The sequence below is a fragment of the Cydia strobilella genome, chromosome Z (assembly GCF_947568885.1).
Source record: "Cydia strobilella chromosome Z, ilCydStro3.1, whole genome shotgun sequence".
In the NCBI taxonomy this organism is placed as follows: domain Eukaryota; kingdom Metazoa; phylum Arthropoda; class Insecta; order Lepidoptera; family Tortricidae; genus Cydia; species Cydia strobilella.
The window spans coordinates 8,835,997-8,853,267 of NC_086068.1; the positions used below are offsets into that span (position 1 = coordinate 8,835,997).

Consider the following 17,271-nt stretch of genomic DNA (forward strand, 5'->3'; position numbering starts at 1 on the left):
ACTAGAGCCCTGCATCTCGTTCTAATTAGGGTGACCATAAGTCATTATGTATGTGGGATATTTGGATAACATGGGATACATAAAACCACTTCTTTATTTGCACACTACATTAAAAATAAATTACAGAATTTGACACATGGGATATTTGGATTTGTTTTATATGGCATATATTTGTAGGGTGTGTCATTTTCTAAATAAATTGAAATTTTAAGTGGTCACGTTTTTTCAATTGTAGTCTGCCTCTTTCGCACTTACTCATGGTATGTTCATAAAGTTTGGCTTCCCTTTTGCACACTTCAGCAATTTTTAAGTGTAAGCGTCATTGTAGATCTGTGGTTGAATTTGCCGCCTATTTCTACTGACGGAAATGTGTGTCCTACCTATATACAATCGATATATAAATATTTTGACACACTCGTTTCCGTAACAAAGTATTATGTATAAGTGAGTCTGTAATGTTTAAGGACTGGATTCAAATTTTGGCATTATTCTATAACAAATCTCAAATTTTATTAAACATGCCGTAATAAAAACATACCTATTTAGATAAACTTACCTACTTTTACATTACGTACATAAATAATAAGAATTCTGTAAGACCGATTAACAACATGCCGACATCATAGTCACCCTAATGAGTTTGACAATGTTGTCTTGTATTTTTATAGGGCCCTCCACACTCATGCGCGAATAAAGGTGCGAAGCCGCGAACGCGAGTGTGGAGTCTAGTTCGCTAATCAGTGAAATCGACTCCACACTCGCGTTGGCGGCTTCGCGCCGCGTAGTATGGAGCGGGCTTATCGTAAAATGTAATAATTGTGGCCTACTTGTGAAACGTTATTTCACAATTAGCAAAGCTTTCATTCCCACAACATTTCTTCACCATTTTTAAGAAATTTTGTATTCACGTGTTTTGATAACATGTCATCAAGTTGGGGATATCAATTAATATTCAAAGTTACTACAATGTCTACCATACTAAAATTTATGTTTTTTTTGTTGTGCACAATTATTGCACATGCTTGGTTTAATCAGTTAATAATATTGACATCATAATTATTTACAAATTACTTAAAAGATATCAGGACTGTTGTAATCTGAATATAGAACTAGAATAGTATAAGAAGGTAATTAATTTCAGTAGTATATTGATATTAATACTACCACTATGGTATCTTTTTAACATTGGCAACATGTGCGAATGAGACACAGGGCTCCACTTTTGCTATCTCAAGTGGACCATTTTCTCTATCCCGATACGAACTTCTTTCTGGCTCAGTGATAAGGTTCAATTTAGTATGGAGAAAAAAGTGACAGTGCCTTCCACTTTAAAACTTATAAATGAAGCTTCATGCTGTCAGGTGGTCGCTGAGGTCGCTGACCTCTATAGTCTACGCCTTGACTATAGACAATATCTCAAGATTCCATATGAGACAATTTATCTATTGCAATCACAATTTTACTAATTTAAATCGTTCACACGAGACAATCAAATTGCCAATAGGCAATATTATGCAAAACTGCGTGGGGGCGCCACTAGCAGAAACTGTAAACAAACCGCCTTGATACATTAATGTCATATTTATTCGTAACAAATATCTGTGAAAAACTTGTTAAAAAACAGTTTAAGGCCTAGTACCAAGTGAGTAGCTACCAAAAATTTTTGTTTCCCAATATTTTGCATTCTGCTTTTTAACCAGTAAGTAGTTTATTTTTACAGTAGTTAATTTGATTACAGGGTTAGTTATGTCCCAGTCGTTTTTTTCTTCAAAGTGTAATGTTTTCACGATAGTCATAGTCACACTAAGTCGATAGGTAGGTAGGTAGGTTAGGTTCGTTAGGTAGCTTCAGATGTCCGAAGGCAAACCGCCCAGAAATAGGAGTCCCGCGTAGCGCGTAGCTGGGCTCCGTTGACTCAGGGTAAGAAGGAAATGTTCTCGTAATTATTACTCTTTGGAGGAAAAAGCGACTGGGACCGCGTGTAATAAAATCAACTACTAAGAAAATAAAAACAGAATGGGGAAATACGCGAATGGAACAAAAACGATTGAGAAACAAAAATTTTGGGTAGCTAATCTATACACTCCATGGTTGTCCTTAAAAAGCGCGAAAATATCTATGTTATGTTTGGTTTGGAAGCGGTGGTGGCCGAGTGGATAATACGCCCGAATTTTAATCCGGAGGTCGCGAGTTCAAATCCTGGCTCGTACCAATGAGTTTTTCAGAACTTATGGACGAAATATCATTGGATATTTACCACTAGCTTTTCGGTGAAGGAAAACATCGTGAGGAAACCTGCATACATCTGCGAAGAAAAATCAAAAGGTGTATTGTGAAGTCCCCAATCCGCATTAGGCTAGCGTGAGGACTATAGCTAAAGCCCTCTCGCGCATGAGAGGAGGAGGCCTGTGCCCAGCAGTGGGACGTATATAGGCTGAATTAGTATTATATTATTATTCGTTTGTATGTCTTTCCTATCACGGAACAATGATGTTCCGGACCTTTGGGAGGCGTGCGCGAGGTCGAAGCCAACACGTAATAGTTATTTACGATACAAGTGCGGAAAAGAGGAAATTCGAAACGAGTGGCGATAAATTAAAACACGACCGCAGGGAGTGTTTTAAATCGACACGAGTTGCGAATTACCTATTCGCACGTGTATCGTACAACGTTTTACAGTACATATGGCCCTTTAAACTTTCGACATATGCACGAAAAGTGCTCTTTTACGCACTAGTGCGAGAAAGTAGCATCATATGTACTGTAAAGTCCGTTTTGACACTAATGAAATGTAAGGGGTACACCGAGCGGATGCTGCCCTTGCCCGTGTCATAGGACGTACGCAGAGGCAGCATCCGCCGGGTGTAAGGACTATTGGAGTTGATGGACTCTAAAATGAACTAGGTACTCAGGCAGCAGGTCAGTACTTAGTCCATCGCTTTCACCCAATGGTGAAAGCGCTGGACTAAGTACTGAGCTACTCATATGGGATAAAAAACGGTACAAGCAATTAATGCAATTTTATTTCCGGGCAGACGGTGACTCGCCCTCACTAGATGGGGCCCCACAAAAAGCGATATCTAGGGCTATGTTTTAAATCGACACGAGTTGCGAATTGCCTTTTCGCACGTGTATCGCACAACGTTTTATAGTACATATGGCCCTTTTAATTTTCTACATACGCACGTATAGTGCTAATTACCGCACTAGGGCGGAAAATTAGCACCATACGTAATGTAAATAATAATTGTTGTTAAAGTGTATCATTTATTAATTATTGTAGCTATAATTAAATTAATTAAATAACAACACAACTAATAATTATAACTACCCTTTTTAAAGTAAAAATACTTAAGTCCACGGCAAGTTCGGCCGAATTTCACCTTCCCATACAAAAGGAATTTCGTTCTCATTTTAAAACTACGCGTTGGATTGTAATGAAACTGCTCATACAATGACATTAGGTATATCTAGTTCTGTAATTAGTTTATATACTTAGCTCTAGTAAATAAAACAAACGAAAGAGAGCTAAAACAAGTTTTGTATGAAAAACTTAAATTCGCTGTATTTTTTTAACTATGGTCTCTGTAGCTACATTTTAAACTAATTACAGAGCTAGAATAAGTATACCTTATTTTATTGTAAGTACAAAGTTTCAGAGCAATCTAGCTAGTCGTTTTAAAATGAGAGCGAAACTACGTTTGTATGGAGAACCGAGGGGTTGCCGGGGACTTAATTTAAAAAAAAAACACTGGGAGTACCTACTATGGGTGCGGAAATTGCGGAACAAGAGCCTGACACTCTTTGATAGAGAAAAATAGTCTTATTGCGATTCCTATAAGAGGAAAGAGAAAATAGTGCCATGCTTTGTCTTTATCACAAACCGGGCATTTTTTCATGGTCGGGTTACAACATCATAGCAAGGAGGCGATGGCGAAATACCGAAATTTATAAGAGTGAAAGAGAAAAAGGATTATGCTGCTATACATGAAACTGTCAATACATGAATATGTCTTTCTCTTACCCCTGGTCGCTCGGTTTTATGTCTATAACTACTTGTATATACTATGTCTTAGCTGCGGAATAACACCCTGTACGCACGTTAAAATATCTAGAGAAAAATGCTACGCGAGCAGTAACTATGCGCGTAGCACTAAAGGCCTTCTACGAGCGGATCACAAGCGCATGCGCAGGAACCTAGGTAGGTACACATCTTACAGACAAGGAAACGATAAGATTTGAAAAATTCAGGCCAATTCGAACGTACAAACATCCAAATGATGTCATTTACTTATTGTTTCTTTCGTTCGTATTCGTACTAACTGGCGCAAGCAACGATAGCTAAGTAAAGTTTTACTTTATTTTTAAACATTAATTTTATATTTCTATTTTTGTCTTTATGTTCTTTTTATCATTCTGTAAGATGTTCAAGGTCTGGAACTAGAGCTATCAAGATTTGAGGAGTTGGACCTCATGAAACCCATCATCAGAACTAGACTTTAACACAAATGTTCCTTCAGAACGTACGTTCTTAACAAACATATCGAAGAGGACAACTCGGTAAAAGGTAAATATGCGTTGTTAAAGTCCCGTTCTGGTCATCATCAGCAGTTCCACTTCATCAAATGGCACTGTTTTGGATGAAAATGCTTTGTTTGTTGATGAAAATACTAAAACCGCTATCTATAAGATTTGAGGACTTCCCTATATTAATCATGGATTTCCTCATCAGAACTGTGTTTTGACGACAAAAACGGGACCGGGACCAACTTGGGACTATATACATTCAAATAAAAAATAATTTTCCAAATTGGTCCAGAAATGATGGAGTTCTGAGGTAACATAAAAAAAACGGTCGAATTGATAACCTCCATTTTTGATGTCGGTTAAAAATGAATTGACTGACAGAAATACTTTTGCGAGTTTTGCGTTAGTTAAAGTTACCTTATATTTTCAGTCAGTTTGTTAGACTTACACTACAGTTACAATTAGGTAAGCACATGTATATAAATACATGCGGCGTGAGGTCGGAAAGGCTGCCCCGGTATTTCTATATTATTCAAGCCGAAAAGACGGAAATTGGGAGGAACCGTTTCTCGCCAAATTTCAAAGCGGTTACAAGGCTCCTCCTACTCACGCCATTGGCGTCGGGCCGCTCAAACCCACCAATAGCACTCCGTCTTGCCCCACCGACCGCAAGACCAATATTTGGTTTTCCTTGTGAAAACTACGATTTTCGTCATTATTTGTACCTATTACGTGAAGGTTTTTTAATGAATTTATAAAAGGAATGCGGATCGCATTTAAAGTATCTTTTTTTTCTAAATAGGTCACGGTATGATTTGTTTTCAGGTTTCAGTGCGGTGTTGGTGTGCCGTGATTTGGCTTTAGCGAGTGTAGCGCACTAAGCCAGTCCGTCGGTCGCCCATCGCTCGCACACTCGTTCGGCGCGCAACGCACTGCGTCCGCCCGCCCAAATCACGCGATTTTCTTAAACTATATAATACATTCTAAAAAAAAGTTGTTTACGTGTGGACTGTTTTTCTTTAAATCTGTGACGCAACAAGGATGCCCACTATGCAAAGCTTCATGGACTTTTGAGCTGAATTGGAAAGCCTAAATTTATAAAAAGTGGGTGAGTAATATAAAAGTAGAAGTAGAGTTGAGATAAATTAGTGGTCTTTCGGTGGGCGGTAAACTTTTATAGCTTGTTAACTGTGATTTACGCTCTGTAAAATAATCGTTTATTACAAAAACATACAACTGTGTTTCGGTAAACAAATATAAGTCAATAGTGGATAGAAATGCTTATTCTGTTGATAAAAACACTCATAAAACAAACCAACATACTCTCATTGACTAGGTTTTAAAGTTAAAGTTTCTTGACGGTACTTGTGTAGGTATTTTATAGTGGTTACAAAATATAAAATATTCACATATTTCGAATATATCCATACAATTATTATTATCCCTTATTACATGACATTAAGACGAAAAAGTGAAGATTAATTAGGTATTTACATGTTACGTAACGATTAAAACTCTACAAACATTTTGTAAAATAAGCTAAAGTACTAATCCTTTGTAGCTTTGTAGCGTTCTAAAAACAAACTAATTTCAAAATCGCTAATTTTACAAAATAGATGTGAAAACTGTAATGGACAGTTTTTTAATGAAAAAAGTATTTTTTATAGGAAAACCAAATTTCATCGTAGGGGTCCACTAACTATCAGTCCGCCGGACGATATCGGCCTGTCAGTTGTTCGGAACTGTCAATTTTTTATTCTAACTGACAGGCCGATATCGTCCGGCGGACTGATAGTTAGTGGACTGATAACTATGGAGATAGTTTGAGTCGTGGAGGCCGATTTTGATTCATTTGTTTAAGGTTATCTCAATAAAACTTTTATAATAAACATATAATTGGTAACGACACACAAATACATATAATAGCAGACATTAAAATAACAGAAAAATTAAGACATAAACGTTTAATTTTAAATTTTTTAACATTTTTCAATTTTTAGCTTTAGTTCTTATAATTTGTAGTTAGTTTCATATTCATTTCACAACACTTATTATCTTATAAATGAGATTATAGGTAAATAAACTGTGGTATGAAAACCTTCACGCGCTTTACGTTATTCGTTTTCTAGACTTAAAACAATGACATGTAAAAAAAATAGTGTCACTTTTCCGATTCAATATTGTACTAAAACACGTTATTTTATATTAATAAAGAACCAGTGGTAAATATGTGTTAGAATAGATCTCGATATATTATACATAATCCGCTTCATAAACAAAAAAATATGTATGATAACTATAACCAATTCAATATTGATTTACCGTCATTAGTAATTTAAATTATTATTACTAATTTAATGATGATGGTATGCTTTTTTTTGTTAATAAAATTTGTATTGAATTTAAATTAAGAGGTTAAGTATAACGTACTAAACGTGTTAAGTGTTAAACGTCTATTAGGCCGCACCAACCCAAATATTTTTTTCCAAATTGCACAAAATTTTACAATCTGTCACTGCAAAGTTTCTACCTACAGAGTTAGTTTGGCCCGACTATCATCATGTATTTTTTTTTTACAAAAAATCGAAATATTACTAAAATACACCTATGTACCGCTGCTGATAAGTTAGGTAAGAGAGTTGCATGATTTTCTGTTCTTATAATTATAGTTGGTCAAACCAAATTGTCAGTATATAAGAACAAAAAAAAACTATACCTACTCATCCTTTTCTTTTGGGTGCTAGTACTAGTGTAAGACAAAGATATTATGATTCTCACTGTCAGCTCCGTCTATGTTTGAAATGAGATAGTCCTTTGACAAACTACAATTGTTAACTAAAATAGTTACTTATTTGTAAAACAAGAGAGCAAAGGTTGGTATTTGTTCGAGTGCTTATTTTGCTCAAATGCGCACGAGATGTAAATAACTTTGATCTCGTGTAGGACACAAGATTTTTCACCTCAGCAGTAAGAACATATTTGGAAGGAAAAATACAACCTAAATAAAAACTTTTTTCAATAAAAAGAAAACCGACTTCAAAAAGGATGAAATAAAATATTATCCTTTTTAGGGTTCCGTATTTAAGTATATGCGTTACCAATGTTTGAAGTCGGTGCCAATCCAAATTTTGAACCATAGATTCATAGTGATTTTGGTGCGATTCGATAAGGATGCGACTATATAAGTATGTACGTTGGATTGCCTTACACGACGACAATGAACGAACTTTCTGTAGGTACCTAAGAACAGACCTCAAAACACACAGTCGAACCTTTTTAGCGCAGTCCGTACCATGTTTGTCAGCACAGCACATATTTATATGGAAGCATCCGGTGAACAAATTTTGTGTCTCATATGACAAATTTCTATGTAAAAGTTGCCCCCCAAATAAGTTTGGCCCCCCTGTGCGAGAGTAAAGGATGACTCACGTTAGACCGGGCCAGAGCTTCCGGCGCTTACTTTTCTATGACATGACAGGTGATCACGTGGTGCTTTCCATAGAAAACGAAGCGCCGGAAGCTCCGGCCCGGACACAGCCCGGTCTAACGTGAGTCATCCTTTAGATGCTAGTCATCTACGCAGGTACGATGTGATGGTTCTTTGGTAAAACTGGGAATACAAGTCAGTATCCTCCGCAATTAAATTTCTTGTTGCTACGCCCACCATTCGTAGTGAAATTCGTGACTTTCCTGAAATATTTCCAGGTTAAATATAGAAGACTACCCAATAAGGATTTATCAATCCCGAATACTACGTTTTCCTGCCTCATATTCTGTAATGGAAAATTGCTACATATTTTGCGTTAAATATTTTTATTTGTTTTTTGTTGCGTGAACGTGATTTAAAAAACTCATTATTTTCCTAGAAGTCAAAATATGTCCATGTAAAATTGGGTTATTCCCACTAGGTACCACCAAGTTGTTACTAATAGTGGAGTTTAACTTGGTGGGAACTAGTGGGAACAACCCGTAAAATTTCATCTTAATCGGTTCAGCGGTTTAACCGTGAATGTAACAGGCAAACAGATAGAACCACTTTAGCATTTATACTAATTACCTATTGTCCTATTAGGAATAAATGTCCGTCCGTAGCCCACGGACGCGCATTTGTCCTTGAATTTGGAATATGTTGCGCAAGAAATAGAATTCAATAAAAATGAATTTAAAACCTATATACATCGCCCTAGATTAACAAGAACAATGAGTAAAAAAATGTTAGAGGTTCCGTCGTGAGTAAAAAATTTTATGGAAAAAAAAGTAGGAAGTACTTGGTCCCCAAATTGTATAATGATATACCGTATAATTATGTTTTATAATTAACTAGGCAACTAATTAGCTAAGACTACCCATCCGTGTTTTAAGGGAGTCCCCTCTGCCAACAAACTGTCTTGCAGTTTGGCAGAAGAATTAAATGTAAAAATAGGGTTAATTTCGCCAGAATAAATGACTAAGTTTGTTGGTATATAATAAAAATATTTTAAAGGATATAAAATACGTCTCGACGTTTCGAACTCTTTACAGCGTTTGTGGTCACGGGAAACTGAGAAAAAATATATTCATCTCTGTCAAAATTAATATACTTATATAAAACTACCCACCTCAATAGCCTCACACAACATTAAACGTAGAAGAATGGTATGGTAGCGATGTTACATTAGGTTAGATAATTGACCGAGTTTTAGTTATGCAATTATTAAAAAGTTAGTGTGACTTTGTAATGCTACATCAGCGCATGGAAGTACTGAAGTAAGCAATAACGATATACGTACGTAATTTGATTACTGGCTGATGAGTTACAAATAGCTTACGTGATATGCATTTTCGACAAAGTAATATCAGTAATTAATATCTTTGCGTCGGGGTATGGAGATCTAGGAAGTTTTAAGTCAGAGTAAGAATTATTAAAATACCTACGTTGGCTTCAAAGTTAAGATTTATGACTATACATCATTATTATATTACATCATTAACTTATTGAAGCTCGTAGTGAGTTTAAGAAGAAGGGGCTTAAAGTTTTGCAGTGAATTAATTTAACTCTATTGGCTCTGTGAACTGTAGAACTCGCAAGTCTGTCGTAACATAATTGATTACTTGTATACAATATGTGTGACTCCTCAATTTTGAAAACTGTTCTAAAACAATTTACGAAAAATGTTAACTATCGTACCTGTTCACAAAATTTTAAGACAATCGGTTGAGAAATGCAGCCTGTAAAGGCTAAGGAACAGCCGGTAATACGAAAGCGTTTTTGCCCAAGCTGAAAAAAATGCAGACGCTCGCTCGGTCAAAAAAAAAAGGAAAATGCATTATTATTAATCCATAAGCTTGCACAAAAACACTGATTCGTGACCTCATCACTTTAAATCAGGCTTGTATTTACGTAACGGTTAAACAGGAATTTTAAATACCCAAATAAATCCGGCGCATGAAATTTTAGAGAGCGTGGTGTTTACTCTATCCTTCGAGTTAGTAAACAAAGAATAATACTGAAGACGTGGCCCTTAATCCCGCCATCTAGCGAGATAATAGGATGTTAAACTTTGCAAACTTTGTCGCAGTGGCTCGCACGACGGATGAGGACGAGCTGCACGACGGCAGCGGCGATGTCGCGCTGACCGGCTACCCCTTCGTCATGAACGACCTGTATGTGGACGCGCGCAGAATGCAACTCTACCCCCACCCGCATATGCACCCCACGGTGAGTCCTTTTGTCACGTCGCATGACGGATGATGTCACGCTGACTGTATGTGTGCACGCTGTATACCTATGTATGATAATGCGTGACTCCTTCCTGTAGGTACATGAAGACTCTAGAAGTCCGATTCTGAATTTAATGAGGGCTACCGCGTTTAATTTCGCCGCTAGGACCGCTAGTGTAGATGGAGGTCTTTCAAAATGTCAAATGCATAAAAGTTATATTTTCAAGCTTTTTTATCGGGAATTTTCACTCCTTATTCATAATTGTGGTAAATCTTTGTCTATCTTTAATTAATCATGGTAAACAATAGATAAGACTCGTATAAGTAGCTCAATAAATGTTAGGTTTGAAAAAAAGTGCAAACTAAAATATATGCAAAATTAAACAGGTTGAAAAAATGGCACATTTAGACTTTAAAATACCCTTGTGTATATTAGAATGTATTGATTTTATGAAAATAAGCATAAAAGAATTTTGAGATCTGTTTCTCTGGACCTAAATCTACAGTGGCGCCAACTGGTGAGCACAAAAACGGTAGCCCTCATTGTATAGGCCGGTCAGCACAGTTCAAAATGTATGAGAAATCTACATTAATTCTCACATTAGAGATTTTTTGAGATGTGATTCCCTATGTTACAAATAATATATTTTGAAAAAAATCTCCACAAAATATGTCAATTTTTTTTTATAAATCCAAATTATTACTAAAATAGAAAAATAAACCAAAACATCAATCCCCACACTAGAGATTTTCTAATATGCTGTTCTCAAGCATATACTCATTAAGTATTTATATTTTCTTCCAGCTTGACACAGAAACCTGCCCCCAATAACTTTCTTTATTAAAACATTTTTTTACATAAAAATAACAACTAATGTGTACATAAAAATTACATGTTAATTAAGCTCTTTATATTTACTATATTCTACAAAAAAATCTCTAACGTAAATTAATCCGTTTAATTACTATTAACCATTTTTGTTTCGAATTTTTTTTTGTTGCTTATAGAAAATGGACACTCGACTTTTGTTTCACCTTCATAAATCTCTTACTCATGTTAGTGTAATAACAAAAAAATTCTCACGTATATGTAATATTGTATGGAATACAACCATAATTATTACGACGTCCAAGCTATTTAAATTACCCACGCAGACACTAACTGACGGGTACCGATTCACTGTAGAGAACATTTGATCGACTTCCATATCTCCGTCTCACTTCAATGTTCGCGGTAGACGATCGGTCCGCTTGAACTGCCGAGAGTTCGCGATGCGGTCGACCGTTAATTCTCCCATGACTAACTTACCCAGTTTCATCGGTACGCGTAACGATTGTTTACGCATGTTTAATTTTGATTGCGCGCTTACTTAACACACCTCAGGCAAAGCTCCGATAAAACGCGCAATGCATACATTGCGGCATATATCCCACGTATGTTAGCTATGAGGCTATGACATAGCAATGACAGACAGTGGCAGTTAGTACCAAATTAGAATACAGACTTTTCTACCAACCATAAAGTTTAGTGCAAAGAGAATTTGAAACTCCTTAGTGAAAACCTCACGGTTTGTGCGAAATTGAGCGTTAAGCTATGCTATGCTAATAAAGATGATGGTGTGATTTACGGAAATTAATAATAGATATAATTTATTTTATTGTATAATACATTCCCGTTTCATTTACACCCAATATTATATCTTTTTCCGTAATCAAATGCGTTTATAATTACTGTAACCGTCTGTGTAGTGTACCATAATATACGCGATGGTTTGTCCTCCGGGCCCAAAATCGATGATCCCCTTTGATTATTTATTTTAAATGAACGTCAAAATCCAGACAGGAAATTTGATTTTGACATTTACGGCTACTGCCGTAGCAGTCGACAGCAATGTCGCGCTTCAATATTGCTGCAGTCGACTGCATTGCTGCAGAAAACGTGAAAAAGGTCATTCAATTCAATGGGTAGTAGGGTTATGAGATGAAATGACGCAATAATGAAACTTTAGTAAATTAACAATATTATATTAAATCATTATTACATACTATTTTACTCGCACTAAAAGGTTTACTACCAACATACTTCTTGGTGCCCAAATGGAATAAATAGTACATTTCGATGCTAGTGCGGAAAGTATGTCATTACTTCACGAGTACCGAGATAGGTATCTTGGCAAGACTCGGGATGAGTGAAGAATGACATTTCCGCACGTGTATCGAACGACGTTTTTTAACACAGTTGCGAAAAAATAATAAAAACAACAAGTGAGGAATAAAAACAACAAGTAAGGAATAAAAACTTTGGAAACTTAAAACGCCGCTTAGTAAGAAAAAACGCCTCTTTTTTGACAGGCGTTTCGGCAGCTATTCCTTTTAAGTGATATTTTCCAGAATGAACAATAAATGGGCTACATTGTCCATTTTTTATTTAGTGCAAATCGCCACACTGTAATTGTAACAGGGAAAATTGTCACAAAAAATTACATAACATTAATTTTTTTTGTAAACAACTCATTTTTTTTGTATGGAAAGGTCTAATAGTTATTTCAAAAATGAATTCCTCGTTCCTAAATTATACGAAAATGATATATAAGTTGCCCTAGTTGCTAAGAACAGGAAGAAATATAGCATAGATTGGACTTGGGGAGCCGACCCTTTCACCCCCCTTTTGGGGGGCGTTACGATCTCGTGGCTACCGGGCTGAATCAGTTTTATTTGCCCTAAGGAACAATCAATCGTGCCAAGCGGCATCGCCTGAGACAAAAGTGCATACTCAATGCGCTTACTTACCACTATAATTTAATAATCAAATTAATGGGCCCTGGAGGGAAATTCTCTGAAAACCTTAAGTTAGGTCATTTTACTTAAAGGAGACATTCTTTTATTTTTTAAAAGAAACTAAACTGCATTCAAAGGTTTTTTTTTTTTCAATTTTGCTTGTCTAAAAATATTCTTGAGTACTAAATATTCGATTTTATGGAAATTTTGTACTACAGACGAGTGTAAGACCTAATGTTTCTTGAAGAAATGTTATCATTAACATTAACTGTATCGACTAGTAGAATGAAATAGGGAGTGTTTATTGTTTAGAATTTTTAGTCGGTTCGATTCCCAGGCGAGACAAGCGAATTTCATTAACCCTTACCTTACTCCTTTTTCTATAACTACCATTGTACCTAGCTTTAAGTGTTTAGTGAGTAAGTTCTTTTTTGTAACTGAGGTGGCGCTGTTTGTAGAAGGTCTTTACAATAAATGTCTTTTCTTTCTTTCTTTCTTTCTTTCTTTCAAAAAACCTTTGAATGCAGTTTTGTTTCGTTTTAAAAATAAAATGAGGTAACTGAAGGTTTTAAGGCACTTTCCCTTCAGGGCCCATAAAAAAATTCCACACTGTATATTCAGAGCACGTCTTATTCTCAACTGTTAGACCTTAGACTAATATAACTTGATCCCAAGTTTCCTTACAATTATACGTAATCGAGGGCCAGGTTCATACTGGTATCATGTCGCGATGCGCTCGCTGACAAATACCAAGCGGTACGAATTGCTGACATTTGCGTCTTTTCAATCTCACAGCTCCCGCTACTAAAAGCATCGGATGACAGGATCGTTGAAAAGGGACAAACATATCGTTTGACGTTACGTTACTCTTCTCGTGAATTGTCAAAATTTAAAATTCGAAATAAGCTTTATAATTTGTCCGGGCGGCTATTCAAAGTATAACTAAGTGGACGGTCCTTACTAACCAGTAAGATTCAGATCAAGCATAATAGATAGTTGTAAGACTTCAAGGGTCTATTTATATCTGACACAGCATCCAGTATTCTAAACGTTTTGTGAATAGATATAACAATTTGACAGCTATCGTTTTTCATATAAAGACAGACACTTAATGCATTGAACTATTGAACCTTAACGCAATGCCATAAGCCATAAGGTATACTTTCCTAATATACCTTGAGGATAATTCGAACTTTGTTATTAAAGATGTCATTTTTTTAATTTGCGTGTGCGTTTCGCTCGTACTAGTTAAAATATGTTTTGGTGCGAGCGAGACGGTCGGGCGAATGATAACAAAATGATATATTATTGACATCTTAAATAAAGTTCGAATTGGCCTCTGTGAACGCCTGGAAATACCGCATACTTTTTAAATTTTTTATGCTGGAAATTGATTTAATTATCGAGAGAAAAATGAATATGTTATTCTTCCATAACTTGTGCAGTTACTGGCAAAAAACTAGAAATGTCCATTAATTGTGCAGAACATTATTTGCTGTTTGTTTCCAAAATCTTGCTGCTATTCTACAAATATAGTAGTGACTCGGGAGATTTTTAAACATGATCGATACAACTACTTCATAACCACCATAGTAAACTTTTCTCTCGGTGTGGGAGTTCCTCGGTCATGAAAAACTTACAAAATAATAATTTGTTTCAATAAATCTATAATTTACATTATTGTCGAGAGATATTCTGACCGTGTAGTCGTATAAGCTTCATAACCCATTCTACGAAAAATATCTTATGTGGGAATTATTGTTTAAGTAGTATAAAAGATTTAAAAAAAAAGTTTTATTTCTCAAAAACGGGAACTGATATCAAGTTGTTACTTTACAGACGGGTATTCAATATGATATAGAATTCACCCATGTAGAAAAATTTGAGTGTGCATTTAATGTAACTTAAACTTTATATTGACTCCACTATGTACTGAAACTGAGAAATCTCACTGTTGACAGCTGCACGGAAATCAAACCCATCTTTTTTATTTGTAATTTTTATGCTTAGTAATCAAACTTGTAATCGTCTCAGAACAAGAAATTAAAATTTGAAACGGGCTGTATTATTGGTAATCCTTAAAGTTCTGTTAAGGTTAGTTAGGTGCATCTGCTATTCTGATAGTAGATATATTTCAACTTCTTACTCTTCATAAACGACGTGTTATCCTCGACGCACGTAAATTGAAACTCTACCCCCACGCCGTGCACTAGTTTGTGAGTCAGCCTTTTGTCTTTACGTAAACGGACTTGGAGCCCTAAGCACCTATTGCCATTGGTTACATGAGAACGTGCGAATCGAAGCCGAACCAGTACAGTGTGAGCGACTTAGAGATTCCTAATTCATAAAAACTGTAATAACTCTGACGTCGACTGATGGTTCCTTTGAAAGTTCATTTTTATTATGGAATAGCTGTCACGTAAAATGTTTGTAGACATTTTTTGGAAGCATAGCACTTTATTTTATTTAGAAATGTAACATTTAACTAATAAAAATACGGTAAAACATATTTCTCTAAAGATTGTTTATGTTATGTATGATTTTTTATTTGATATATTGCTCTTAGTTTTTAAGATGACGATCATTATGAGATATATTACTAATTTTTAAGTTGACATAATTTTACATTGTTTACTTATTTATTATTTTGCACAAATTAACAGTTTCACTAGACTTACTTATATTGACCGGGAAATGAACAATACAAAATACCAAAGACGATATAATAGGATAGAGCGGTACTGTCATAGTAAATTTTGTAACCACAGTAAATTCACTGCCATCTATCGACAAACTTTAAAACTAAAAATGAAGATTTATAAAAGTACGATAAAAAGTATTTAAATCTGGATAAATGTTTTTTTTTTATTTGCATTAATTATTTTTATGATTTTGACCTATTTTCTTTCACTGATGTGCGTTAAAATTATTAAATAACAAACAAAACCGTCAACGCCCTCTATACGAGAGTAGGCCAAAGGTAATCGAGAATCAAATATTCGTGATTTTCAAGGCACGGTTTTTCTTTAAAGACTGTATTCATCTATTACGGAGTTATATATATCTTTGAAAATACAAAAGGTAATCACGGTCCATATCCCGGTCAATAAAAGTTTGCACAAATTATTTATTATTTTGTATTTTTTTCCATTTTTGAAATTTAAATTGTACTTAATATACTGACGATCATAATATAAATTCGGGTAGATTGACATGGCATAATTTATGCTGTAATTTATTATTATGAAATAATTGAAATCAAATCAAATCAAATGAAAACAAATCATAGGATTTGCCTAGCCAGGGAACTAGGACGGATATGTCGGACTCGTGGCCCAGGGGCCAAATACCGACTAAACCCTCCACGGTATACCCGTCTCGCAGCAATGGTGGCGGTGACACAGACGTGTAAGCATTCCGAGGCTGTCCCCTCCTTGGACTCGAAGGTAGTATACAGGGCGACACCACACACTTGTCCCTCATGACAACCTCCACGCAGGAAGGAGATGGATAAACCCTGGGTTCCACCCCCCCCCCCCCCCGATTTTTATAGAGGTGGTCATCCTCGTGATCTCGCCGGCCCTCTGCCTAGATAGTTACGGGGACCGCAGTTTTATATAGGTCAGCGACGTTCCTGTGCCCTCACGCGACCGCAGCCGCCCGGCCCAAAGGCCCCCCTCCAGCACGCACTCGGGTGAACACTCCCTCATTGAGAGGACACCCTGTGCGGAACCCCGCCCTAACCCCCCCACGACAGGACATTGGCAGCCCCTGTTTTAATTACCTGGAAACCAGGAGATTACTTACCGATGCCCCCGGGGCGCACCGTCCAAGAGCCCTTCTCTTTCCCCCGGATCAGCTGATCAGAGAAATGAGAAGGGACTCAGCACTCTAGGAGCTTTCCTGTCCGTAGCACCCCAGTGTAAGTGACACTGGGATTATAAATATGCTACTAGTGGATAAAAAACCGGACAAGTGCGAGTCGGACTTGCCCACCGAGCGTTCCGTACAAATTAATTTTTTAGTATTTGTTGTTATAGCGGCAACAGAAATACATCATCTGTAAAAATTTCAACTGTCTAGCTATCACGGTTTACGAGATACAGCTTGGTGACTGACAAACAGACGGACAGTGGAGTCTTAGTAATAGCGGCCCGTTATTACCCTTTGGGCACGGAACCCTGAAAACGAGTAATTAAACTTCATTTCTGAACTATACTTTTTTTAACAGGTAGTAGGTTCACAGCACATACTCATAATCACAAG

At 36.2% G+C, this 17,271-nt stretch overlaps 1 protein-coding gene across 3 annotated transcripts in view; it reads left to right on the forward strand.

Annotated features, from left to right (window-relative positions):
* Window positions 1-5,319: 5,319 nt before the first annotated feature.
* LOC134754309 (forkhead box protein L2-like) overlaps window positions 5,320-17,271 on the forward strand; it is an 86,655-nt gene continuing 74,703 nt past the window's right edge. For 2 of the 3 annotated variants that reach the window (XM_063690552.1, XM_063690553.1), the window contains exons 1-2: window positions 5,320-5,631; window positions 10,086-10,225. In XM_063690552.1, the coding sequence (XP_063546622.1) occupies window position 5,631; window positions 10,086-10,225 (141 nt within the window). In that variant the 5' untranslated portion in view covers window positions 5,320-5,630. Of the gene's footprint in view, window positions 5,636-10,085; window positions 10,226-17,271 lie in introns of all 3 variants that reach the window. The other variant, XM_063690554.1, reaches the window with a different exon arrangement.